Here is a 27,742-nt window from a genome sequence, read left to right on the forward strand (position 1 = left end):
GTTCTAAGCAGTAGCGGTCCTAGCACATTTGGCGCCCTAGGCTAAATTTATCACCAGGTCAAGATTTATCACTATCTGGCGTTGTTTTTCCAACCGTTTTGAATTCGAATTAAACATGTTTGTCCCAATCCTGTTCGAGTGCGCCTTGTTGAAAACGCTGCCAAACCAGTGTCAAACACTGCGCTGAGCCTCGTTCTGAACCCGCCCTTTGTATGACGTTTGCCCATCGGCACTCAATCAGTTGAGGAGAAGGTAATGTGCCCCGCCCCCACTGGAAATGTTGGGGCGAGTTTGAGCTGCCTCGCTGTTCCAGCAGTGGTCGGCTCGGCTGTGGGAATGCTCGCTTTTCGGGACGCATAGCAGTTCAACACGCCCCGGAGTAGCTTTGCGCTGGGATACACGGATACCACGCACAGTGGAGAATCGTCTCGGTACAGAAGTCAAAAGGGAAAGAGTGGAGCTACGCGAGCATGGCGGTCGAAGAGGAAGGGCTCCGGGTTTTCCAGAGCGTCAAAATAAAAATAGGTAAGCGATGCGACCTAGAGGCAGAATTCCCTTGCCCGTCCGTGGTCCAAAAGGTAGGCTACAGGGGAGCTGTTTTACAGAGCGCTCGCTCACGAGACCCCTTTTGCCATATTGTAATTCAAATCACACGTCGTTTCCCCCAACTATGCATTACTCGAGTCCAGCTATTGTAAAATAACCTCCATCCTAATAGTGTACATGCGCCCAATTCATATGCTGGGTAATTTATAGGCGCAATATCTCACATATGAATAATAAGAATTGGTAGCCTATTAGACAGCGCAAAGATACTACGCTGGACAGAAAGAACTGCGAACAGCTCCATATCCAGATGGCTCGCCTTTGCCACTTTCTCCATGTGTACCAGCTTTCGAAAGCCGAACCGTTAGTCGGAGATCCATTCACTTTTGTAGAATGTTAGTGTCCATTAGACATTCATTGCGCCACAACATTGCGCTGTGGCTGAATATGAGACATCAGCATGAGAGAATGGAATTACCCCTGTGTCTGACTGCGTTTGCCCTCCTGTCACCACCGCCAACATCCTCCACAGTCGACGATTGGCTCGGTTTTTGGTCTTGGTTAGCTTTGTTTTGAAATAAAACGTGACTCAGTAGCATAATGTAATGGAATGATGTGCTGTTGGGCCATTTAAAATCTGTAGCTCATCATTAAAAGCGACTACAAAGCTGCAGGACTATGAATAATGCAAAATGTCGTTAATGTAGGCTATTGTGCGCTATAAACATTGTCACCTTCTTGCACTAAGCCAAACATTATGCACAACCTCCCTCTTTTATTCCCCCACACACATCAAAAGAAGCCCGTGGGTGCACCAGAAACGAATGTTAACTTAAAAAAAAAATTAGGCCAAACAGAAAAAACGATCAAAACAAACAAACAACAGACTGTGCCTATACGCGCAACATTCATGCCAGAAAACCAGGTAGGCTACCCTGCGCGACATAAACCAAGCTCTTTGCATTTTGATCTACGCAGCGCCCAAACCTCGTTTGAACACAAACCCATTCGAGTTTTGTGCTTGGGAAGCGCCAGTCATTCACATGGCAAAGGGAAAAGCTGAACTGACACCAAGACAAATGTTTTGTCATGTTTCATTGTATTTGCATAGCATTCGTCATGAATGGAGGATCAGTCAGAGCCTAAGAGTGGTTGTGCAGTCAGATTGAGTCAGTTATTACTGAATTATAAGCATCTCATAACCTGTAAATACCATGCATTAGACAGAGGAGGAGACATGATTAATTTCAGTCTGCTGAGGCTGATATTGAATCCACGCATAATCTTTGTCGACACAATCTTCAAATCTGTGGTCATCGCAGTTGCATGCAATTGCAATGCCTGTATCCAAACAGTCATACTGCACCAATAGGTAGGGTAAGGACTGGAGACTCAACTCAGTTGCCGAGCAGCAGCCAGATTCCCTGGTGGTCCTGAACCACTAACTCCATGTTCACTGATGTTTCCCTGGAGTAGGCCTACTGCACCTTCCCATTGGTATTGATGTCTTAGCTACACTGTGTGCTGTTAGCCATTGTCCACCCAGCAGGCCTTAAAGCCAGGGCCTTTCCTACAGTTTGTAGCCTGGTTGGAGACCCTCATACTGTCAGCTAGGGGCCTTTGGCATGTGGCTGGACTTCATCATACTTGGCGTATGGCATACAGTTGAATATCTGCCACATATTTGTGAGTGAGGAGGTGGGGGGGACAGTAGATGTTTCTTGTTGTGCATTGATGACTTCACTGGGGTTTCCTAAAGTAGTTTAATACTAGGGATACTGTAGGTATACTGCAACCATAACCTACTGTCCGGGGAAACACAGGAAACAGGAAACTACCCCAAATCACTTCCTGATTGGCTGGAATGGACTACAAAAGAAGTGTGTCTGTTTTTTCCTGTGTTGCAACAAGCTAATGTGAACCAGATGGATTCTGTAAAAGACAGAAAGAGAGAGAGTCTTACAGGGTTGTGTTGTTCGCACACTAATGGTGCTGGGTGTTGATGGTCTTTCACCGGCTGCATGTCTCACTCAACTCTGGAGCTAGGATCCCATTGCAAAGCATTCTGGGATGTGTGTGGGAGAAGGGAATTGATGAGTTGAGGGGTCATTGAGGGCAGTGGCAGGGTACCCACAAAAGCAGCCACTCCCCTTGGTGTGGGTTGGTAAGATGAAGTATTGGACTGTTGGGTGGTTAGAGAGGCACCATTGGTGGTGATTGGGTGGGTGAAAGGGCCAGGAGTGGGTGTTGGTTCAAACTGTTACTGCCAGTGTTGTAGTAAGGAAGGCAAGGGTAGAAGCAGGGCTGAGAGGTGGAGGAGGGTTGAAACGGCGCCAGAAGGGGCCAGACATAGTGGCTGGAAGGCAGTGGAGAGAGGGGGAGGCCAAGGAGGTTTCACTGGGCAGTGGAAGGGACTGGAGAGAGGTTAGGTTTCCAGAGAGGCCCTGCCGTCCCTGGCAGCTGGCCAGCAGAGGTTCCCAAACTTCCTCCAAGCGGTGTGGGAGACACAGAGAGGGGGGAGGGGAGAGAGCGAAAGGGGTGGCGTCTGGGGTGCCTTGACACGTCAGGGCGAGCTGGGTGATTAATCCGCCTTCATCCCCCAAGTGACGGTCATCCAGTGGTGCTCATCCCCCAAAAATCGGTGTGAAATGATCTTCATTTAGAACAAGGTTGTTCAGTCATTAGCTTGTTTGGTATATCTAGAGTAGATTACAGCAAACACTGTCGGTAATAGAAAGGGCACCGTGATCTGTGGTGTAACTAAACCATCATATGAAGACATTTCCTCTCAACATGAGGGAAAGCATGCGTGTGTTGGCGTTGTGCGTGTGTATGTGTGTGTCTGAAAACTGTGTGTGTGTGTTTGGTGTTATCAGATTGATTTATAAATAGAGACCGTGTGAGAGTGTGTCTTTATATTGGATTAAAGGATTGATTGAGAGAGGAAGAGTGTGTGTATGTATTTACATGCACTTTTGTCATTTTGAATGGGTCTGTGTGTGTTTGTGTACATGAATGGCATTTACTCCTGGAAGGAACCGTCTTTGGAAAACAGCGGGTTGTAAACACATCTCTGTTGACTGTTGAGACGCAGGCTGTGTTTTGGGTGCGTAGAATCCGGGTCTGCAACAGAGGACATAGTCTAGGTCCAGCATCCTGTATTCCCCACCAGAACACTCACCAGTAGCAGAAACGATAAGCTCTCCAGAGACGCAAAGGGTAAATAAGGGTAAATAAAAGGTTAGATAACTTGCCCGGACGGGCCTAGAAACCCTCCTCCAGTCTGCCTTTCATTTGCCCTCTCAGCACCCCAGTCATGGCTGTCTGGGTGACCTTCCTCTGGTTTCAGGAACACTAGGAGAGTTGTTTCTGCTTGACGGTGTCGGCCCCCCACAGTATCTTACCCCAGAGTGTCTGCTGCCATATGTATCTGTCTGGTTTGCTGTTCTCCCCCTCTTTTTGGTGTACACAGTAACCCCCCACCGCCTCCCCCACATACACGCACACACACATGCCTGGGAAGGAAGTTGTATGTGGGATGGAACATTGTCTGTGATGCGGCGGCAGATATGCCAGGTACTGTGTTTCAGGAGTCTGTTTGAAGTTCTGGTACCAGGCTTACTCTGCTTTATCAAGGGCAAGGAGAACCTCACTGTGGATTCTCAGTCATTTTTGTCACTCCCAAACTGTAGCTTACAGAGTCTCACAGAAACTGTTCTGTCTGAGAATTAGCTGAACTCTCTGCAAACACTAGCCAGGATAGCTCACCCCTCAACAGAATATTGTCACTAGTTTCTAACTGAATGTCTCCAACCCTTTTCCTCAAACAAGATGGCATATCAACTTAGGCCATGCCCTGTTTGTTTGTGTGTGTTTGCAAGAGATAGAAAGAAGAGGGAGGGCATTTGCATGTGCAGCGTTACGTGTGCGCATGTAATGTCATGTATTCATTTAGCGGACACATTTATCACAAAGGGGATTTGAACCCCCGACTTCTTCATCTGCAGTGAAATGATCCACCACTGAGCTACAGGCTATGTGGCCTAGGGGGAGCATGTGTGTGCGTGTGTATGTGTGAAATCTCTTTTTACACCTCACCCTGAAAATAGGCCCACATGATCTCTCACCGTCTGCAGTTTGTAGTAAAAAGAATATGCAGAGAAATCTGGTGACTGGAGGGTGGTTGTGTTTTTACACAGTGCTGTCAATGCGTAACACTGTATAAAGTTAGAGGGGTCCAAAAGCAGACCTCGTCTTTTAGTGTCTGGTTGCTAGAGTTAAAACACAGCAGCACCTTGACTCTCCCAAGCCTCCTCTCATGACTGAAACACTGCACTCACCTCCTGGTCAGCATGAGTCTGACTGGCTGGCTCCGATTGCCTCAGCCAGTCCATACGCAAGGCAATGAACTCAATTACTGACTGTTTTTCCAAAATCAAACCATTTGGATCAGTTACTGAACGCGTACGGTCGGTTGAACTTTGGAACAGATTTTCAAAAACATCTTTTTTTCCCTGGGTGATCTGCTTGGATGTGTGTGTGTTTGAAAGGGAACATATTATGTTTGTGTTCTATTTGTTTCCATTGGGTATGTATGTGGTGTGAACATTAGCAAAGCTTGTGGTGAAAACTCAGTGAGTGACGGAATATGTGTGATCAGTAACTAAAAACTAGGATTCCGTTTGCCTTACCACGATTACAAAACCACATCCCAAACACCTCTTGTTGTGACAGCTCGAGGAAGGATATGTCAGATGAACTCACCTTGTGATGACACACTTAATGGCCCACTTTTATACAAACAAGAAACAACCATAACACGAATAAGCGAAACAAATCGATCCAGTGTTTTTGGCCTCTGTGGCAGTGTGGTCAGGAGCCTCTTTTTGCAGGATCTGACGTTGGGATATATGTAGTTATCCAGTCTTACCCAGTGCTCTGTAATCAATGCTGGTCTTGGAGACAGGTAATTAACTGAACGAGTCAATAATTAAGAGACATTCTGTGGATGGAGATTTGGTGGGAGCTGGAACTGGGTCTGATACCACTTCCTCCAACACACCCACAGCCATGCAGGAACACACACACACATACTCTCACACACACACATACTCTCACACACACACATACTCTCTCACACACACACACACACACACACACACACACACACACACACACACACACACACACACACACACACACACACACACACACCATTTCTCCCCTGACTCCTTCAGAGCGGGAGGGTAGAACAAAGTGCCCTTGTGTGTTCATCTGTGTGTGTGTGTGTGTGTGTGTGTATGTGTCTATCTATTCTAATGTGGCACAGAGCAGAAAGAAGGAAGGACACTCATGCTATAACTTGCCTGACAAGTTTTGTATTTTTATTTTTTTTCTTCTTCTACGAAGCACATGCTTTCCTTGTCCAACACATTAGTTCTGGGTTATGTATGGCTATCTCTAAATCCCTCTGTCTCTACTCCTCCTGTCTCATGCTGTCTCATGCTGTCTCATGCTGTCTCTCTCTCTCTCTCTCTCTCTCTCTCTCTCTCTCTCTCTCTCTCTCTCTCTCTCTCTCTCTCTCTCTCGCAGGAGCACTGGGTCGTTCGCCCCCTTTTAAACTACATCTTGGATGCAGTCGAAATTCCTTTCTCTCAATCTCATTTCCTGTTGTAGCTCTCTCGAAGGCTATCTCGCTGACTCTCTTCCCTTTCTCAGTCTCTCACTTTCCCCTCTCTCTTTTCTCACACTGTCTCCAGTCGCCTGTTTTCTTCCCTTGATGCCCCCCCCTACCCCTGTCTTTTTCTCTCTTTCTCCCTCTCTCTTTCATGGTCTTATGGTCGGGTGTTTCCCAGGCTTGGTTAGGGAGCTGGGCTGGTCTACTGCACACAGACACAGAAGGGATCGGAGGAGTGGAGATGTTATTCAAGATGTTCTAGTAGTAGCATGTATTTGTATGCATATGTAAATATGTGTTTGTGTGTCACACTGGACACAATGAGCTGGAAATAATATTACATCAGCTTTGACAGTTTAACACAAGAAAGGGAACATTAGATGCGTCATTATGCTCATTGTCTATTTATAATTCTCATTCTTTTATTGTTTGTATTTCCTGTTTCCTTGTCTTTCACACTACCCCTCGCAGACTGATTTACTTCCTCATTTTCCCTGCTAATCTCTTCCTGCAATGATATTCCCTAGTCTCGCTCTCTTTTTCTGCTTATCCGTCTATACCTTCCCCCCTTCATATTCCCTTTCATTAGAGGTAGGGAGGATACTGTTTGATCTATGTCACACTTTTGCTTATTTGCAAATGTCATCTCCTCTCTCTCTCTCTCTCTCTCTCTCTCTCTCTCTCTCTCTCTCTCTCTCTCTCTCTCTCTCTCTCTCTCTCTCTCGCACACACGCACGCACGCACACACTATCTTTCTCTTACTCCCTCAGAGAGTCGTCAAAGAGAAGGTCTTGTCTTAATGCTCTCCCTCAGATTCTTCTCTCTTAGCCGCCTACGCAGTATATGTGTGTGTGTGTGCGGTGTGTGTGCGGTGTGTGTGTGTGCGGTGTGTGTATGGGTTTAATCTGGGTATGCTGAAGTGGTATGTGCTCAGGAGTGTGCACTAGTCAAACGTTAGGGCAGGTTCCTCTCTAGGGGCAGCACTGATGATCTCTGCAGTTGTTGTTGTTCTGTTCTATCTACTGTATATGAAATGTTTGGCGGGGGGGGCAAGGGGGAGGGGGGCTGAGTCAGACCCCCCCTCCTCCCCCCCCCTCCCTGAGAGGAGAGGAGATGAACAAAGGACACAGACGCAGGATGAAAGAAAGAGGAAGAGAGATGGCTGGAGAGCCAGGGAAGAAAATAAATATAGCAAGGGAGGTAAAGAAGGGGAGACTGCACTGAGACGGGTGGATCCGAAAAGCTGCTTTTATGATGAAGTCTCCTCGTGCAGCTGAGTGATGGGCCTTACCGGAGGCTTCCATCTTCCCTTTGGTGCAACACACACACGTAAACATACACACACTCGTTCAATCACTCAAACCTCTTCACACATTTCTCCCTCTGTTACTTACACACACACGTCCACAGAGTCGTTTTTGTCACTGTTCAGCCCAGCCATTAGTCAGAACCCTGCAAAACCAAACAGGAAGTTTGTCATGCTATGACTGTCACCATGGCAATGGGGGAGTTGATACCCAAAAATGAAAACCATTTTGAGACACAAACAAGACCCCATTCCCAGAGACAGTGGGTTCTAGGTTTCCTATCATTTGACAGATTATTCAGGATGCACTATGCCTATGTTTATGTTGTCCAGATAGACAGGTTATACACTGTATAATTGTGCTGTTTGGGAGCTGCATTATAAACAACCAGCACCCCCTCCCCCAGCACATGAGCATGGTAGGTGTGGGGGGGGGGAACAGATGCTGGGCACTTCCTGTTGTGATGGTTTCCTACAGAAAGTGTTTGTGTGTTTAATCATGACAATGGCCCCTATGATCACGTCCTTTTGGGGGATGTTATGCTCCAGTCATCAGCATGGCTCCTTCCTATTGGACAAACTGTGTGGTCTCACAAGGAAGTCTTTGTTTTCACAAATAGATTGTTGTGACTGTTGATATTTTGTAGACACATTCACACATCCACACACACACAGCGCCCAGAACGGCAGCCGGCGTGCGAGTATAATCCCATGATGTTGTGGTTTCCAGGGCGACCCGAACACCGTAATCCAATGAGATCCTCTGCTTATGATGAGCTAGAATGATGAGGAAGGCAGGCAGGACTCCCTAGAGAGAGAGAGAGAGAGAGAGAGATGGCGGGGGGGGGGGGGGGGGGGGGGCAATTCTAGATCCAGCTGTCACCACCTTCTGATTAACTGACAATTGACGTCATTGTATGTTCACCGAACTGGCTCGAGACTTAACAATGCTGCCGCATATCACTACCTTCACTCCTACAAGATGCTACTGTATGACTGCTACCGTTCATTCGAGATGCTAGCCACACTCATTCATAATGCCAGCTTCACTCATTCATAGTGCCAGCTAGACTCATTCATAATGCTAGCTTCACTCATTCATAATGCCAGCTTCACTCATTCATAGTGCCAGCTTCACTCATTCATAATGCTAGCTTCACTCATTCATAATGCCAGCTTCACTCATTCATAGTGCCAGCTAGACTCATTCACAATGCCAGCTTCACTCATTCATAGTGCCAGCTAGACTCATTCACAATGCCAGCTTCACTCATTCATAGTGCCAGCTAGACTCATTCACAATGCCAGCTTCACTCATTCGCCATAGTACACAAGCGGCTTCACTTATTCACCATGCTATATGGCCGGCTCCAGTTCAGTCATTCAGTCAGCTAGCCCAGCAGGCCAGAACACACAGTGGTCTCATGTTGCAGGGTTAGTGTCTTACCCCGGTGTTCTACACTGATTTACATGGGTTGCGCTCTCTAGCTAAGTGATAGGATCAGATTCCAAGCTGATTGTGGAAGGGACTGTTCAGTCAGGATCTCCCAGCAGGACAGCTCTAGAGACAGAGTCTCCTTCGGGCTGTGGAGTAGCGCACATCAGTCACTAACACTCCCCAACACAAGCCAAGGAGGATATTGGGCCTTAGGGACTGTAATACAATCATTTTGGTTAGCTAGTCTGACAGGCCTAGTGTGTGTGTGTGTGTGTCTGTGTCGTGGTGGGTGGTTGGACCACATTCTTGTGAAAGGGTGTGCTGTTACACATGTTGGATGAGCAAATTTGGTCCCTCGGAGACCTAGAAGTGTCCCACGCAGATTCCTTTATTCACAGACATGTAGTACCCGCACATGCACACACACACACACACACACACACACACACACACACACACTCAAGATAGGGTACAAGAGGACAGGGAACTATAGGACTATATGTACTATTATCTTGATCTTCATTTCTCTCATTGGGGTTTGTGTCTATGTTCATGTGTACCTGTGTATAGAGAATAGAAGTACAGTGCAAAGCACAGTGGCAGGCAGGGCTAAGCTTGTTATTCAGTACTCTATGAATGGTAGGGCTTTGTGATGTCAGATAATAGATAGCATCTACAGGCAAAAGGATATCTTTCTGAAAGCTGGATTCACATTTAATGTTTTTTTTTTTAATAGTCACTGTCTCCAGAGAACCTGTCTTGAATGTTCCTATTTATAATGTTACATTTCTCTCCCTCTTTCTCTCTCGTTCTCCTTGTGTGTAGGTGAAGCAAAGAACATCCCTCCGTATCCGGGGCCTAACAGGATGAGAGACTGCTACTGCACTGTAAACCTTGACCAGGAGGAGGTCTTCAGGACCAAGATCATCGAGAAGTCTCTCTGGTACCTTCTTACTTCTTCTGTGCCTGTCTCCCTGTTTCCAATTCCCTGACTCTCTCTTTCTCCCTCTCTCTCTGTCTCTCTGTCTCTCTCCTTGTCCCTGTCTCTCTCCCTGTCTCTCTCTCCGTCTCTCTCTCTGTCTCTCTCCCTGTCTCTCTCTCTGTCTGTCTCTCTGTCTGTCTCTCTCTCTCTCTGTCTCTCTCGTTTTCTCCATATCTGTCTCTCCGCATCCGTCTCTCTCAGTTTGCCTGACCGTTCGGTTCGACGTGCAAAATATTTTGAACGGGACAGGAATTCTACAGACCTTTTCTGCTGCCTCTGTTACCAACAGCCCTCAGTCTGTTTGGTTTATAGTATAATTATGTCATGAGATACTCTAATAAGGCACCTCTCGTACAAAGAGATATCATCTACTGACATCATTGGGATAATGGCTTTTAAGGGAGTGTGTCGTGTACTTCAGTGTTTCTGAGAGAGTGCAAGCTAGAGGAATGTGGACTATTATTCCTAGTAATAGCCTAAAGGTTTGGATCATGAGATTCCCATTGCTCTGTATTCCCTGTTGCCATGTAGTCCAGTTGTGTGTTTTTGTGTGTCTGTGCACATGTACGTGTCTGTGTGTGTGTGTTCGTCCGTGTTTTGTCTGGCATCATAAGATAGGGCTTTCTCCTTCTTCATGTCTCCTCAGAGAGCCTGCTAGTATACACAAATGTGGATTATCTATCTGCAAACACACACATTTGGTGTTAGATTGATGCCATATTGCACTGGGTAAACCAATGCAATTGGAAATTCAACCACACCTGGTTGAATTTCAACCAGGTGTGGTAAATTATGTGTTTACTCAAAGATCAGATATGACCCTGTACTGTGCGGGCTCAGTTCTTGAGTGTAGGAGACAGCTCATTGTATTATCTCCTCTCTGCAGTCCGTTCTATGGGGAGGATTTTTATTGTGAGATCCCACGCAGTTTCCGGCATCTCTCCTTCTACATCTTCGACAGGGATGTCTTCAGGAGGGACTCCAGCATTGGTGAGTAATACTGTGCTCCCATTGGTCCCCTAGTTGTTGATAATCTCACCCCTTACCCCTTTGCAACACTCTGATTGGGTACCTCTGCACCAGTTTCGGCCTTTGGCCTTACGATTGGCTGGCGCTGTTGATCAGATCCAGGTGTTTACATTTCTGGGAAACAAGCAAAGCGATTGGCTGAGATGTGTTTGTTACCGTCCAAATGCTTTGTCAGTTTGTTGCTGTGTGAAGGAATGTTTTGGGCCTGTTGTGCTGGCGAGAATTCAACTGCAAACAAACCACATGAAGCTGTACAGCCCAAATGCACCATATAATACACATATACATTTGAAGCACACGATACATTTACATTTAGTCATTTAGCAGACGCTCTTATCCAGAGCGACTTACAGTAAGTACAGGGACATTCCCCCGAGGCAAGTAGGGTGAAGTGCCTTGCCCAAGGACACAACGTCAGTTGACATGACCGGGAATCGAACTGGCAACCTTCGGATTACTAGCCCGATTCCCTAACCGCTCAGCCATCTGACTCCCCATACAACTCATATACATTCCATCTGAATCATATGAAGCATATACAACTCATATACATTCCATCTGAATCATATGAAGCATATACAACTCAAATACATTCCATTTGAAGCATACACACAGTAGCTCGTAAGCAGCACAGGTTTCACACGATTTTTCAGGATTGACAGTGAACCTCAGTAAATGGGCAAGGACAATCCATGATAGCGTGCAGCTTTAACAATATTCTGCAGTGTGAGATCAGCTGGTTGAAGCTGTCACACAGGAAATAGCCAGGAGATAAAGGCCTGGAGGTATTTGTAGGACATTGCAACAACAGTCAGGAGAATACCTGCACCTGGCTTAGCGGACAGAGCAAGCTTATCCAACGTCTGTTGGAGGAAAGATTAGGTGTTAAGCCTAACACCGTTTAAAAGTGCGTGTGTGTGTGTGGATGTGTGTGTGTGTGAGAGATGTTAACAGACGTCATAGACAAGCTCATCTGCAGGTCTGTCATGACATGGATGAGGACTGGAGGATGATTACTGCACTCTGCCCTCCTATTGTGTATTTGTGTTTCCAGGTTTCTCAAATCAAGAGTGCGTGTGTGTGTCTGTGTGTTTTTCAGGTAAGGTTGCGGTGAAGAAAGAGGACCTGCAGAAGTATCATGGTAAAGACACCTGGTTCCAGATTCAACCTGTCAGCGCAGACTCCGAAGTACAGGTTAGTACCACGTAATTAACACACACACATGCACACACACTCGAATCTACCTGTACATACACACCTCTTCCTTCCACGTCATTGGTCGTGTGTGTATGTGCGTGTGTGTACGGTTACATATGAGGCAGAAAACCAAACAAACAGACTGTGTGTGTAGCCTAAACAGGCCCCAGCTTAGCCTGCAGGGTCAATGTCACCTCTCTGAGTGTGCTGGGGGTCCCGGCTGCCACCATCACCGCACTTCAGAACACTTCAGCTTTGCTCAAACCAGGCTCCTTCTTTATCCATGGTTCACGATCTGTTTGTTGCCTTCATCGCTAGTAAGGCTGTGTATTCACAGTGTATTTGACCCTGATCCAACATTAGATATACAAATTAATTCCGTGGAACTGTATATGGTTTGGAATATTTAGCAAGGGGTTTGGTATTTTTGTTGCGGTAACCATCCGGTTGAGTTAGTTGCTGCTGTGGCTCTATCTTTTACATTTCCATATGTGGAAGTCTGCCAGTAGTGGAACATGATCTATGTACAGACTATAATGGTCCGGCTTCATTCAAGTTCATCGTGGTCGTGTCTGCTGCGGTCAGTCGGCCTTTAGTGGGTCAGCGACGACATCACAGTCTAGTCTTGTTAGATGTGCCCTCCCACGCACAAACACATAGTGTGTACTCACACAGACACACACACATACATATGTACTCACACACATACATATGCACACACACACATATACGTGTACTCACTCACACACACAGAGAGTCCGAGAGCACAGCAACATCTGCAGACAGATGGGAGTGTGAAGCCCCGGGGCAGTGGGTCTGGAACAGAGACACATTCATGTCAGACACTGGAGAGAGGACGGATGGGTGAGAGAGAAGAGAGAGGGACGAGAGAGACCAGCGTGAAGGATGGGATCAAATGAAGTGGGATGATAGAGTATCTCTGGCTCTCTCTCTCTTTCAGCCCGCCCATAGAGCACACATTGTTTCTTGCGTGTTTGTGTGTGCGCGTGCCGTGGCCGAGAGACAGAGCGCGTTTGCATATTTATTGGGTGCTGCAAAGCAGTTGATCTACTGGAACTAACGCATTCATTCCCATTCCACATCAGAGGGAGACACGCTTACCCTGTCTGGTATCACACCATGCTCTGTTGTCATATAAGGATGTGTTATTATGAAGTGGACATTTGGAAACAAACCAATTTTCAGACAAGCACAATACATTCAGTTGTAACCCGCGATAAGCAACTCCTAGATTCACACCAATAACAAATGACCTGTGTGTGTGTGCTCTCCACAGGGGAAGGTTCATCTGGAACTACGCCTGAGCGAGGTCATTACAGACAGTGGAGCTGTTTGCCACAAGCTAGCCACAAGGTGAGTCTTCTGCCATGACACACGCCTCAGCACAGACACACATGCCCAGGCTCTACAGACCCTTCAACCCACACATATACACTCACTATCCTTCTCCCACACACACAAGACCCAACACATCCATGACTAAGTTTCTGGGTCTCTTTCCCACGCTGCTGTGTGTGTTTGCAAATGGGTGAAAGTGGCCCTCTTGTCTAATGTGCAACTAAACAGGAGGATTTACAGTTGTCAGTCACAACATTAGTTCTACCGTATGTTCTAGCAGCTAGTTATCCACCCCGGAACATCGCTCCAAGAAACAAAAAAACATCCCTCACCAAACTCTTTGCTCTTTCACAGTCTCCAATAAAACCCATCTCCCATTCGTTCCCCAATAAGAGACAACCTCTATCTTCCAACCGGATCCTACACAAAAGACATGCACACAACATGAGCGAGACATGCTCAATGATGAATGCGATTTCAACCGAGCAGAACTATGTCTATGTGTTCCACACCTGCTTTAGTGGGTTGGAGTGTACTCCATGGGGTTCATGATCAGATGGGTTAGGGTTGCTGTTGGTTCTGCATCTCTCTCTCTGAGATGGCTGTCTTTGCTGACCCATGGTCCACTGCTTGTTACTTAGCAACGCTTTGATTGAGGTAAAGATGCTCGGGGGGAGCGTGTCCAAGGTTTATTTAGAGTCAGGCTGAGTCACCACTCAATAGACTGTGAATAAACAGAGCGACGTTTGTGTGTGTGGTGTGTCTGTGTTTCGTGTGTGGTGTGTGTGTGTGTGTGTGTGCGTGTTACACTTCAGCGTGTGGGATGTGTGTGTTACGCTCGCGCATGTGTGTTTCATCGTTTGAGAGAATCTTACAGAACAGACGAAACGGTAGTTATGCGGTTTTGTGTGGAAAAAAAGAGGGATTCGAGGAGTCAAATGTACAGAATATGTATGTCCAGTGAGTACAGTATAAGCGTGTTATGTGTGCAAGTGTGATATGCTCGTGTAAGCATGTAGAAGCTTGGATGTTGGCTATATGAGCTACCGGATGGATTATTCTGTGTATGTGTGCGTGAGCGTGTGTGACACACCGGTGCGCATGTCTCTATGACACACCACTGTATAGCACTCCCTATGAAGACTGAGCATGGCTCACAGCCCCAAAGTATTGTGGGTAATGAGCTTAGTCGCATGGGGCAGAGGTGGAGAAGACACAGGGTGGCCGGTCAACAAGATAGGCCCCATTTAGAGAGCCAAGCCTTGGTAAGCCAGGATGGTCACAGTCAAATATACACTCCAGCTGACAGACTTTCCAGGTAAACATGGACCTGCTGCTGGACAGAACTTACTAAATGAGTGGATCTGTGGATGGAGGGAATTTGAGTAATGGACGTTCGCCCTGATGTTCAAGTGCACGTGATGAATGTTTAATGTGAAAATGGGTAGCTGAAATGAAAACCACTCATTTGTAGACCTAAAACTGTATGGGAGCCTGGGGTTGATGCCCTCCTCCAAGGTTGAATGTGTTCACCACAATTATAGGGTCGTGGGTGGCTTGTCATTAAGATCCTCTGGTGAATATCAACCAATGAAGGAAAGTGTCTGACTGATTCAGATTAGATTTAGCGTTAAAGAACTCCCTGGGGAAAAGTCACCACAATCGACTCACTCACTGAACTCCAATTTGATTCCATTACCTTGAAATGGAGTCCTGTCCGATTGGATAGATGTCTATTCACTAGTCCATTTGAATTAGTTTCAATCCCCTGTAATTTGATTCGAATCCTCGGCCTCTCTCCACAAACGAAATTGTCCAAGCAAATGTGATTAGAGGAGAGGGCAGTGCACCGGCCCTAGAATTAGTACGTTGGTATTCTGAATCTATGAAGCCTCTACCTCAGTCCTACTGGTGGTCATTATGTCAAAACCCCCAGATAGATCTGGAACCGGCCATAGTAGACAGTCTCTCTTTTTCCCATTCATGTGGCCTATCTTTATCTCACAGTCTCTCACTGTATGTGTGGTGAGTGAATAGGCCAAGCAGGGGTTATATAAACAAGCTTACTGGACAGGAAGCACCCTGGCATTAGTAATGCTTAACAACTTCCCATCCACACACACAATCTCCCCCCCCCCCCCCCCCCCCCCCCCCCAGCACCACTCATACACACACACATCATCACCTCCCACCTGCTGTTATCATTATTAACCTCGCTTTTGCTGTGTGTTGGGGGCTTTCTGTGGTTAGAGGGGCGGGGCTTAAAGTCAAGGTAATAGAGGAGATAGGTATGAGATAGTGTATCTTGTTTGGATGTGTGTGTGTGTGTGTGTGTTGTGCAACAGTGTGTCAGTGTGAGACAGAGGAAGTAAGCGACCCACTGGCTGTCCTGTCTTGCCCTGTCCTGCCCACGTGCTAATCCCCTTACACGATGATGTCATTCAGGACTGGCGTGGGCGGGATCATGACTCGCCCTCGACTCATCAGAACCGCAAACAGCAGACGCTCGCCTGTGATTGGTTAAACCGGAGCATGGCGTTAATCATGAATGACCAGACAGATCTGTCCTTAAGGTCTCGGAGGAAGTACACCTGACCTGTCTATACATGTTCAGAAATGGCACATTGAGTGTTCTGCCAACCTTGACTTCAGTGGCAAAACTTTTAGATGTTTTTTTAATAAACTGAACTACTGCACAACATCATACTTAACTCAGTCCATTGAAATAATTAACTGGATACGAGTTTATGGTTTTAAATATTAACAGAAAACTGCTTTATGTGTGTATATTTCACTCAAAGATCTGTTTCTAGAAAGCTACAGTGGTGTTTTACAGTGTGTGTGTGCAGTGTGTAGGGTTCATGCAGGGTTCTCAAGTGGTACAAGGACGTGCCAACCGCTTAAGTCTACCTCACTGCCAGTCCCACACATGCCTGACAACCTGGAACTTCAACCTCACACACACTCTGATACTAATGTGATCCTCTGGTGTTGGAGAGCAGGATAGGGGAAACAGAGGACAACTAGGGTCAGGAGGCAGGGGAAGGTGACAGGCCAGAGGGAGATGCAGGCTGTGTGTGTGTGTGTGTGTGTGGAGAGTTGTTCTATGTAGTCCTGACACCGCTCTCTCTGTGTGTGGTTACAGAGTGTTGGAGTGCCAAGGCCTCCCCATCGTGAACGGACAGTGTGACCCCTACGCTGCTGTGTCCCTCCTGGGGCCTCCAGGTCAGAGACCCAACCCCCCCAACACTAACTCTGGTATCTGGTAACCCCCCCCTAACCCCCCCCAACACTAACTCTGGTATCTGGTACCCCCCCCCCCCCCCAACCCCCCCAACACTAACTCTGGTATCTGGTACCCCCCCCCCCCCCTAACCCCCCCAACACTAACTCTGGTATCTGGTACCCCCCCCCCCCCAACCCCCCCCAACACTAACTCTGGTATCTGGTACCTCACTCTCACACGTCCATTCTCTTTCTCTTACTCCCCTCTCTTTCTCTCTTTCTCTCTTTCTCTCTCTCTATCTTTCCCTCTCTCTGTCCCTCTTTTTCTCTCACTGTCTATGTCTCTCTGCCTCTCTCTCTCTCTGTCCACGTGTGCTCTCCCCCTCCCAGGTCAGAAGCCAAGAAAACCAAGGTGAAGAGAAAAACCAACAACCCCCAGTTTGAAGAAGTGTTCTATTTTGAGGTGAGCAACGTCACATGCCACGCACGCACACACACACACACCATGCAGGAGAAAGGCTTCATGTAAAGATGCTGTGGCGAACGATTTATGGCTGGAATGCTTTTAAGTGGCTCCTCAAGGGAGCTCCAGAGAGCAAGTCACTGGAAAAGAAGGACACATATGACCACATTCTTTAGATCTCAAACCACAAAAGTAAATGTCCATAGTATGGCTTAAAGAAACAACCAGAAGGTTTGGGCAGTTGGTTGAAGCCCTGCCATGCTCTGTGAAGAATCATTTGCCCCAACTGTCAGCTTTGACAGAAATAAACTGGATGTTTGTGCGTCTGCCTTGCCAGATTGTGGTAAGTCAAAGCTGAATGTTTACCAATGGGGTGGAGCAATTATAGAGCATTTCGTCTTGAGGAAATTACACATTTTCCCTGGGTCACTTCAGGTTAGGTCAGGCCATTTTGTTGTTTTTTTCTAAATAATTCTGGCTATGCTCAAGAATGTAACCCCTTTCTGATGCTGGGGCGCTAACCACACCGAGGTGATTAGGTTTCACACACACACGTGGGCGTCTGTTATTCTTCACTTGGGAGATTCTCTTCACAGGTTGTGGTTTTGCTTGAGGGAGTATGTCCGCACCCTTTTTCACTTCCCCATGCCTGGCCCGTTCTGGTGTTTTTGAGTGGTGTGTGTGTGTGTGGGTGTGTGGAAGGGCTGCAGGTCTGCTCTGTTGAGCCGGAAGCTATCGGGTTGTGAAGAAATGGCTTGGCTTCTCAGAAATCAAATCTCCAGTCGCAGACATTCACCCTGTCCCTTATACCCCATGCACCAGTGACATGATGACACTCGGATCCCCCCCCCCCCACCCATCCACCCACCCACCCACCCCCCTCCTGTGGCGTGCCGTGAAATGAATGGAAGAAAGAGTGTGATTGATTCGGACAAAACGCCACAACAATCTGGACCATTGATTTCGGTCTGACATGTCCCCCCCCCCTGCCCCCCTCCACATAAACTCTAGTAGGCCCAGCCCCCCTTCCCTCCTCTTCTATCCCCCCCTCCCCCCCGTCCCTCATCTATCACGCCTCTGTCATGGGGGGGGGGGGGGGGGGGGTTTGCCTCACTGCTCTTCTGTGGACACATTCCGCTCCATGGGTGGATTCCAATGGATGCAGAGTGAAAGAGCCTTGCCGAATAGTGAGATGTGTCTGTGTGGTGGTCGGAGATGGGGAGATTGGTTGCAGGGATGGAGCCGCTAACCATGAAGCCAGACTTCCCCTTTCCCTATTCAAATCATCCTCTACAGTGACTTTGCATTGGGGTCATGACAATTGATATTGTTCCACATGCCTAGTCTTACCGTTCAACAGTGATCTCAAAAGACTTTCCCCTGTGACAAACCTTCCCACTGGGTCTGAATCGCCACAGCCTTCCTTTAAATTAATAATTTACCTGAAAATAGAGAGATTTAGCTGTCATGGAAGATTATTTGGAAAGTGTCGAAAACCATTTTTGTATAAAACGTTTCTATTTGTATTTTTCTGTAAAGGTGACTAGGCCTCTCAGCTACACCAAACGACAGTTTGATGTGGAGGAGGAAGATGTAGACAAGCTGGCCCTGAGGTGAGTGTGTGCGTGTGTCTGAGAGTATGTGCGTGTGTGTGTGTCTGAGAGTATGTGCGTGTGTGTGTCTGAGAGTATGTGCGTGTGTGTGTCTGAGAGTGTGCGTGTGTGTGTGTGTCTGAGAGTATGTGCGTGTGTGTGTCTGAGAGTGTGTGTGTGTGTCTGAGAGTATGTGCGTGTGTGTGTCTTAGAGTGTGTGTGTGTGTGCCTGCTCCTAGGCAGGCAGGGTTTATGTTGTAACCCTGGTGTCGGTTCCATTCAGGGTGGACTTGTGGAACGCCAGCAACCTGAAGTTTGGTGATGAGTTCCTGGGAGGAGTTCGGGTTCCGTTGAGAGTCCTCGGCCAGGCTGGGACTCACGACGCATGGTGAGACTCTCACACAGTTTAACCCCCCCCCCCCCCCCCCAACCTTCTCTCCTCCCCCGTCTCCCAGTCATGCATGCTCCCATCCCTACCTAGTGGACAAACGTTTAAACCTCTTCATCAACCCCTATCCTGTCTGTATGTCTCAAAAGTGTGCCGACTTAAATGCCATGTGTTTGAGGACGAACTCTACCTCTAATTTTCACCCCCCTTTTCCCAGGTACTTCCTGCAGCCGAGGGAGAACGGGGGGAAGTCGGTGAAGGTGGAGGAGCTGGGCTCGCTGCGTCTCAACATCGTTTACACGGAGGACCACGTCTTCCCCACTGAGCATTACAGCCCCCTGAGGGACCTGCTGCTGCACTCCGCCAACGTGGAGGTGTGTGTGTGTGTGTGTGTGTGTGTGTGGGAGGTGTTCTAGGGTGAAGAGATAAGGGAACGGCTAGGTGTGTGTGTAAAGGTGTGTGTGTGTGGGAGGTGTTCTAGGGTGAAGGCCTAGGTGTGTGTGTGTGTGAGGTGTTCTAGGGTGAAGGGCTAGGTGTGTGTGTGTAAAGGTGTGTGAGGTGTTCTAGGGAGAAGGGCTAGGTGTGTGTGGGTGTGTGTAAATGTGTGTCAGGTGTTTCTAGGGGGAAGAGCTAGGTGTGTGTGTGCGTGTAAAGGTGTGTGTGAGGTGTTCTAGGGTAAAGGGCTAGGAGTGTGTGTTGTTTGTGTTTCTTTCAACCTGTGCAAGCACAAACTGTGTGTGTGTAAACGTTAACATCATGTTCCCTTGTCCATATCCTGGGGCACACACGGCACATGTGTTTTACACACTAACGTGTGTGTGTGTGTGTGTGTGCGTGTGTCCTTGTAGCCCGTGTCGGCGTCTGCGGCCCATATCCTCGGGGAGGTGTGTCGTGAGAAGCAGGAAGCGGCCATCCCTCTGGTGCGCCTCTTCCTCCACTACGGCAAGATCGTGCCTTTTCTCAGCGCCATCGCCCACGCCGAGGTCAACCGCACGCAGTGAGCCCACTCCCCATCAAACCCCCCACTCAGCCGTTTCCTTGGAAACACTATTTGTTCACTGAACTTGTGAACGTTAAAGTGGAGCTGAATTGACAAGATATTTGATCTAATTTATGTTATTTAAGGTGTCAGTGTGTGTTATCTGAGTATAGGGTCACAACTAGGAATGGATACTGGTTGGGTTTAAGGGTCTCTGATTCATGTAGTGATCTCCTTGGGTCCTCTCCTTCCTAGGGACCCTAACACCATATTCCGGGGAAACTCACTGACCTCCAAGTGCATTGATGAGACTATGAAGCTGGCTGGAATGCACTACCTGCAGGTCACTCTCAAACCTATCATCGATGAGGTACTTTTTATTGCTCTCTCTCTCTCGTTCTCTCTCTCTCTCTCTCTCTCTCTCTCTCTCTCTTTCTCTCTCTCTCTCTCTCTCTCTCTCTCTCTCTCTCTCTTTCTCTCTCTCTCTCTCTCTCTCTCTCTCTCTCTCTCTCTCTCTCTCTCTCTCTCTCTCTCTCTCTCTCTCTCGTGTGTACCAGTTACTTTTTCATTGAGCCACTACTTCTCTCTTTCTCTGTCGTTGTCCTCTCTGTATTCTTGGCTTCTTTGTGTTTCATTTCAGTTGATTAGAGAACAGGGTTTGGTGACATTTGAGCTCTCTTTTAATGTTTACAGATCTGCACTGATCACAAACCCTGTGAGATCGACCCAGTCAAGCTCAAAGAGTCAGAGAACCTGGACACCAATAGGGTGAGTGTTTGTGTGTGTGTGTGTGTGTGTGTGTGTGTGTGTGTGTGTGTGTGTGTGTTTGTTAGTATGGAATTCTGTTCAGGTCAGAACCATAACCAGGTGTGGTTCTCATTTGGGTCCTTCAGGAGAACCTGCGTCAGTATGTGGACCGAATATTCAACGTCATCACTGCATCCGGTGTTCGCTGTCCCACCGTCATGTGTGACATCTTCTTTTCTCTCCGGGAATCTGCAGCCACCCGTTTCCAAGGTAACCAACTGCCAAAAACAAATATGCGACAAAGAGATACAAAGAAGATGAAGAAGCTATGAGGAAAAGGATCTGGTTCAAATCCAAGGCTGTTACTATCTCAGGCTCATAAAGAAACTTTATTTCCTTGTGTAATGACCTTCTTCCTGTTGATTACATCTATTTCTTGAATGGAATGAAGATCTGGTGTAGTGCCATGGACTACAGTGCCACCTATTGCTCAAAACCTAGCACTGCAGTTAAACAATAATTCTGTATCTACAACATGGTACTGTACAGCTGATAAAATATACGTATGGCATACATATTTAATTGGACTTATAGTCATCCAAATTTGGGTTTTACGGTGTGTCTGTTTAAAATGATATGTGTTTGCCTGTCTTTAGTCGTTTTTTGAAGGGGTGTCTGTTTTGTATCTCCCTAGTGGACCAGGACGTCAGGTACACGGCCGTCAGCAGTTTCATCTTCTTGCGGTTCTTTGCCCCGGCCATCCTGTCCCCCAACCTCTTCCAGCTCAGGCCACATCACCCGGTCAGAACCCACACATGCACGCACGAGCACACCCCCAACTTTGGACACGTCAAGCCGATCCATATGCATGAAAAATATCTATTGTCACATGATTATTCATAGATCTCTTCTCTTTTTCATACTTAGGACCCCTTCACCTCCCGGACCCTCACTCTCATCTCCAAGACCATCCAGACCCTGGGGAGTCTGGCCAAGTCCAAATCAGTAGGTCCCCAAGATGGAGGCCCCACAGAAACCTACACGATCGTGTCCATTTCGATAGAAAAGTCAACCGTTCCATACAGAATGACTGATCTCTCCTTTTCCATTCTGCGTGTCCTCTTTCTCCTTTTCTCTCTGTTTCCGTTGTTCTCCCTCTCTCAAGGCCAATTTCAAAGAGTCTTACATGGCCGCGTTCTACGACTACTTCAACGAGCAGAAGTATGCGGATGCTGTGAAGAACGTGAGCGTCTCTCCCCTTTACCTGCTCACACGCTTCTCTCTACAGTACTCACTTCCATCGACCCTCACCTCTAATCGGAAAGGCCACGCACACATGGATAGGCAGAAGTTCAATATAAAACATGGGCAACCCTGAATTGTTTTGTGGAGCTTCATAGAATATCTTGGTTTAATCCATCAACAACTGGAACGTTTTAGCTGCACTCGTTTAGAGACCGAGTTTCTGAAGTGGATTGTTAGACTAAGGTAACTGTTAGCTGAGGTAGACCATAACGAAGTGTTGACAACGTGGACCTTTGTGTTTGTAGTTTCTGGACCTGATCTCGTCGTCAGGACGATGGGACCAGAAGAGCATAGAGACCCCCATCATGCTGAAAGAGGGGTAAGGATCACTCACTGCTGCTCTCCTGGAGCCACAGTGCCCCCTGCTGGAAGGGCAGAGCACAGGTTCTGCTGTAGGGTTGTCCTCAGTGGGGGAGATGTTGCCTGTTGTTTCATAGCAACGAGAATGGTTGTCTCTGCAGTATTGAATTAGGTACGCGTGTGAAGCAGATGGGTTAGGACTTCTTATTCTAGCCCATTCTAACCCCAGATTTCATCCTTTATATTTACTCATCCAGTGTATATTACGATTTGTTAACGCCCTTCAATCTGAAGTCAAATATAGACTGTCTAGAGAGCCTAGTCAGTGTAACATCAGATGTGGCCTGGTGCAATCCGAAGAACGGCTGTCGCAGAATACGATTTTATCCACCGCCAGACTAACTTCTAAGTCCTATAATAACCATATAGACATCTGAATGGAATATTGGTGTAAGGGTGTCCTAGACTCAGACTCACTCAACCAACTTCTTGTGTTTTTGCCGCTGGGTGCAGGAGTGTTAAACTCACTATTAAGAGGGTTGATGGAAAGGGGTCCTGCAGGTAAGCGTCACTCTGCGCCCTGACGTGAACTCTGACCCCGTAAACCCTGTGACCCCGAGTCCTGCCCCCCCCCCCCACCCTTCCATGTCCAACCACACAACTGCCCTTGTTGACAGCTGTTACCAGTCTTCTGTGTGCAGTGTGACGAGTGCTGAAATGGTTATACTTGAAATCATTTCAACTCCTGTCTTCTTGCAATTAATCATTAAGACGTGCAGTATCCATTGGTACTGACTGTAAAATTGTATTCGTAGTGGGTTGTTTAGCCCAGACATGTCAGAACTAGCCACGCTGTCTGCAACTGTCAACGCTTTGCCAAACATGCAGGATATGACACGCATGATATATCAGAGCTTGATGACTGGGCACACAGGGCTAGCGTGTCTGAGCTGCGTTACCATGACTTCCTGACCCCACTCTGACTTCTTAGTCTCTACAGTGCTTAGAGGAAATGTTGTCATTTATTTAGTTGATAATTGTTTTTTATATGTTATAGTGACTTTTATTTTAGATCCCCAAAGTTTTAGGTTTAGACTTTGTGTGTTTGGAAAAACGAGAATCTTTGTTGCTCTACATTTCTTGGTATGTTGCTACCTCCAAATAAGACTTCTGTTGTGTTTAAACTATAGTGGCAAATGGTGTTTAAGGTGTTTAGTTGTAGCCAGTCCAAGTAAGTTGTTTTTTTGAATTTGTAGTCTCTGAACTCTTATTGTATTCCGATTACACTCCCAGTCCCAGGCATAGATGAATGTTTACAGAGTACAGAATAGACTGTATACTGTATCTCCAAGGTTTTAAACACACCATTTAAGAACTTCTTAAATCATCCTTTATAGCTACCAGTCTCAAGCTGTATTTCACCCCCCTTCTCCTTCTCTCCTTTCCCCCTGCTTCTCTCCCTCCCTCCTTCCTTCCTTCCCCACTCTCTCCAGATTCATGATCAAAAGAGCCCAGGGCAGGAACCGCTTTGGCATTAAGAACTTCAAGAAGAGGTGGTTTCGCCTTACCAACCACGAGTTTACCTACCACAAAACCAAAGGTAACGCCAAAGGTTTGTTGGAATCTTCTTACGGTTACGTTACATATCGCTCTGTCTTTGTGTGTGTCGACGTGTAGATGTATGGATGTGTGTTTGTGTGGATGTGTGCTCTTGGGTGTGTGAATAGAAGAGAGAGAGAGAATTGTTTTGTCAGTTGCACAGATTGCACACAGTGTGCTTTGCGTCTCCGTTCCAGAACACATGTGTTTGAGATTAACTCTCTGAGCAGGAAACAAAGCCAAGCTGCAACGGAAAACAAACCCACCCAAAACACAACTCGCATGGAATACACACAAACAGAAACACACGCTCACTGACATCAATGCATTGTTTATAACTGATAACTCAATGAGAGAACCTTGAGGTATAGACAGCCTGTTTTTTACTGACCTCACTCGTAACATGAACGCAAACACATGCGCATATACGCCGCCTTTCACCCTGTTTTAATGGAGTCTCAAATCTCTCCAGGCGAGGGCGCTCTCTGCAGCATTCCCATTGAGAACATCCTGGCTGTCGAGAGGCTAGAAGAAGAATCCTTCAAGATGAAGAATGTAAGGCTGCTCCATCCGCCGAAAAGCAGCACAAATACACATTTAGCCATTCAATTGATAGCATTGAATAGGATGTTTATCTCTTCACTCTTCATTGTCCGTACCCGTCTCCAGATGTTCCAGGTCATTCAGCCAGAGAGGGCTCTCTACATCCAGGCCAACAACTGCGTGGAGGCCCGTGATTGGATCGACATCCTGACCAAGGTCAGCCAGTGTAACCGGAAGCGCCTGAGCACCTATCACCCCTCCGCCTACCTCAACGGCCACTGGCTCTGCTGCAAGCTGTCCGCTGACACCGCCCCCGGGTGCACCCCCTGCACCGGGTGAGTAAAGGAGGAGGGGAACGGAGGGGGAGAGGGAAGGAAGGAGAGGAGGAAGAGGGGGAGAAGGGGGAAAGAAGAGGCTTCTAGTATAAGCATAAGTCTGTGTGTTTGTCTACTTTTTCCCCCCTTTCTCACATTTTTCAAGTTGCCTGGTTTAGCCTTTTATGTCTGGAATGTTTATTTTGGACTGACGTTTAACTGTGTGTGTGTGTGTGTGTGTGTGTGCAGAGGTCTTCCTGCCAACATACAGCTGGATGTAGATGGAGACAGAGAGACTGAGAGGATCTACTCCCTGTTTGGCACCTACATGTCCAAACTGGTCAAGATGCAAGGTCAGTGTGTGTGTGTGTGTGTGTAAACACACACAGGAGCATGTTTGTATTGTTTGTACGTTGTGCCATCCCTGTCTCACCACCATGCTGCTCTCTATCGCCCTCCAGAGGCGTGCGGCAGTAAGTCGGTGTACGACGGCCCTGAGCAGGAGGAGTACTCCAGCTTTGTCATCGACGACCCCCAGGAGACCTACAAGACCCTGAAGCTCATCGTGTCGGCGGTGCAGACCCTGGAGCAGCAGCACACCAAGTACAAACGAGACAAGTTCAAGAAGACAAAGATCGGCAGCCAGTAAGTCCCTGTTCCGTACTGTGGGATGTCACTGCAGATTGATTTATGCTAGTGGGCTTCCTAGTTCACAGAGAGACGTGGAATTAATTTATCGTCTATTGATGGTCATGCAGATCCATCCAAAGCATGAATTTAGGAGTTGTACATGGGGACACAGACTGACTCGATACAAAATTTGTAACATTTAATGCGAATGGGTTTTGGGAGTTCAAAACCCCTCTCAGTTTTTTTAAAAATCTGATCGTTTGCTTGTGTTTGCAGGGAGCACCCAATCGGAGACAAGAGTTTCCAGTGCTACATCCGCCAGCAGTCTGAGAGCTCCACCTACTCCATCTAGCCCTGCTTGGGGTCTCCACGATGTCCAAGAACCTTACCAGCAACAGTTTATTCTGGTTCCTTGTACACAGCTTCCCATGGTGCATCTCTCGAAGCATGCACACATACCTCGAATTATTGAGAGTGGATGAGAAAGAGATGAAGATTGAGAGAGTGCAAGAGAGAGAGAGAGTGCAAAGAGAGAGAGAGAGAGTGCAAGAGAGAGAGTGCAAAGAGAGAGAGAGAGAGAGAGAGAGGGTTGCGCTAGGCGTTCTCATCTCCCCTGGTATGCTGCCAGAACGAAGCTTTTTATTGGACGCTGAGACAGTGACCACGCACTTTAATCGGCCCTGGAACCCAGGACGCCGAAGCAAGTTCACAGCACATTTTTAACAAGCTACATTTTAAACCATCATTGTTTTTATGTTTGAAGACCAAGGTTTTAAGTGGTATGTTATCAATGTAAAATATTCCTCTGTATTTCAAGATACACGGACCAAACAACTTGTTTGAAAGCCCGGAAGTCACTTAAGGCTGTCATCCGGCCAGTTCCTCTTGTGCTTGAGTTTCATCATTGAGAATCAGTGGCTCTTCCCTTGTGGAGGATGACCCTGATGATAGACCAGGTCTGGGACTGACCCAGAAAATCTCCAGCTGCCAACTCCAGTCCCGTTCCTAGCCTTCATTTCCTATTTTGTTACAATCATCATCAGCATGTTTTAACATCTGTTGTTTGCTTTTAATGCGGAGCCTGGTTCTATATAGTGTTGTGAACTACATATCCCAGTTCTCTAGCGAGAACACCCAGCCCCTGTGTTTTCAAACATTTACGTTAGATTTAGTCATTTAGCAGACGCTCTTATCCAGAGCGACTTACAGTAAGTACAGGGACATTCCCCAGAGGCAAGTAGGGTGAAGTGCCTTGCCCAAGGACACAACGTCAGTTTGCATGACCGGGAATCGAACTGGCAACCTTCGGATTACTAGCCCGATTCCCTCACCGCTCAGCCAACAGGCTCCCTCTCAAACCCAGTTTGTATGCATTTCCCTCCCAATCCAATGATTCCTGTTGTGAATCTTAATATTGGTCATAACCCAGGGAATTTTTCACAAAGGTACAGATTATTTTTCACCCACTGCGTTGTGGAAAGGAAAGTGTATTGAAATTCTCACTGGTGCTCAAGCCAATACTGTGCAGTTTATGTGACCAAGCTATGTGCTGGTGGACTTTGTAACCATTCATTAGAAGGAAACCATGAATGGTGACTTGTCTATGCCCAGATTATCAGACCTCTCCAAGCTTTTATCAGCTATGGAGCTCAATGGATCCAATCTAAACAGGGTAACTAACTGTGTTTAACTGTGCCAGTTAAATCATTTTCTACAGCACTCTGATAATCTCTGAACCAATTTATTTGTGATGCTTAGATCTCAAAACATATTTTCTTCTGACAAACAAATCAGTAAAAATGCCAATTATGGAAATTTGTCCTTTTCTATCTTTTTTCGGAAGTACATTGTACAGTAATATCAACCCCAAGTGTGTTTTCTATATTGTCTTGCTGTACAGAATACTCTTCACTTTCCAGAAACAAGTCTAAGGAAAGGCCTGTGTCTTTAATGTGTGCGCGTGTGTGTGTTGTTTTGGGGTTCGTGAACCACTCTCAGTGAGAAAGTGTGTTTTGGAGGTTGGCTTGCCAATTGAACTAGTACAGTACTGTCAGTGTTCCAGCTGTCAACAAAATAAACACTGGCTATTGGACTAGAGGACCTAGTAGTGAATTCTGGGTAGT

The 27,742-nt window shown here is 47.0% G+C and overlaps 1 protein-coding gene across 2 annotated transcripts; it reads left to right on the forward strand.

The window, feature by feature from the left end:
* The first annotated feature begins 396 nt into the window (after positions 1-396).
* Positions 397-26,912, forward strand: rasa3 (RAS p21 protein activator 3). Of its 2 annotated transcripts, none has more exons than XM_067260080.1 (24): positions 397-525; positions 9,793-9,910; positions 10,836-10,939; positions 12,078-12,172; positions 13,473-13,549; positions 16,680-16,751; positions 17,141-17,222; positions 18,762-18,835; positions 19,098-19,202; positions 19,420-19,576; positions 20,051-20,199; positions 20,437-20,551; positions 20,875-20,949; positions 21,075-21,198; positions 21,623-21,729; positions 21,856-21,933; positions 22,094-22,171; positions 22,479-22,552; positions 24,027-24,133; positions 24,605-24,687; positions 24,802-25,010; positions 25,239-25,342; positions 25,451-25,634; positions 25,896-26,912. In XM_067260080.1, the coding sequence occupies exons 1-24, from the start codon at positions 471-473 to the stop codon at positions 25,969-25,971; spliced, it is 2,502 nt and encodes an 833-aa protein (XP_067116181.1). In that variant the 5' UTR covers positions 397-470; the 3' UTR covers positions 25,972-26,912. The 2 variants fall into 2 exon arrangements, with proteins under 2 accessions (XP_067116181.1, XP_067116180.1); XM_067260079.1 differs by having other exon boundaries at positions 24,027-24,145; positions 25,896-26,911.
* Positions 26,913-27,742: the final 830 nt, after the last annotated feature.

The sequence above is a fragment of the Osmerus mordax genome, chromosome 22, assembly GCF_038355195.1.
Source record: "Osmerus mordax isolate fOsmMor3 chromosome 22, fOsmMor3.pri, whole genome shotgun sequence".
NCBI lineage: Eukaryota > Metazoa > Chordata > Actinopteri > Osmeriformes > Osmeridae > Osmerus > Osmerus mordax.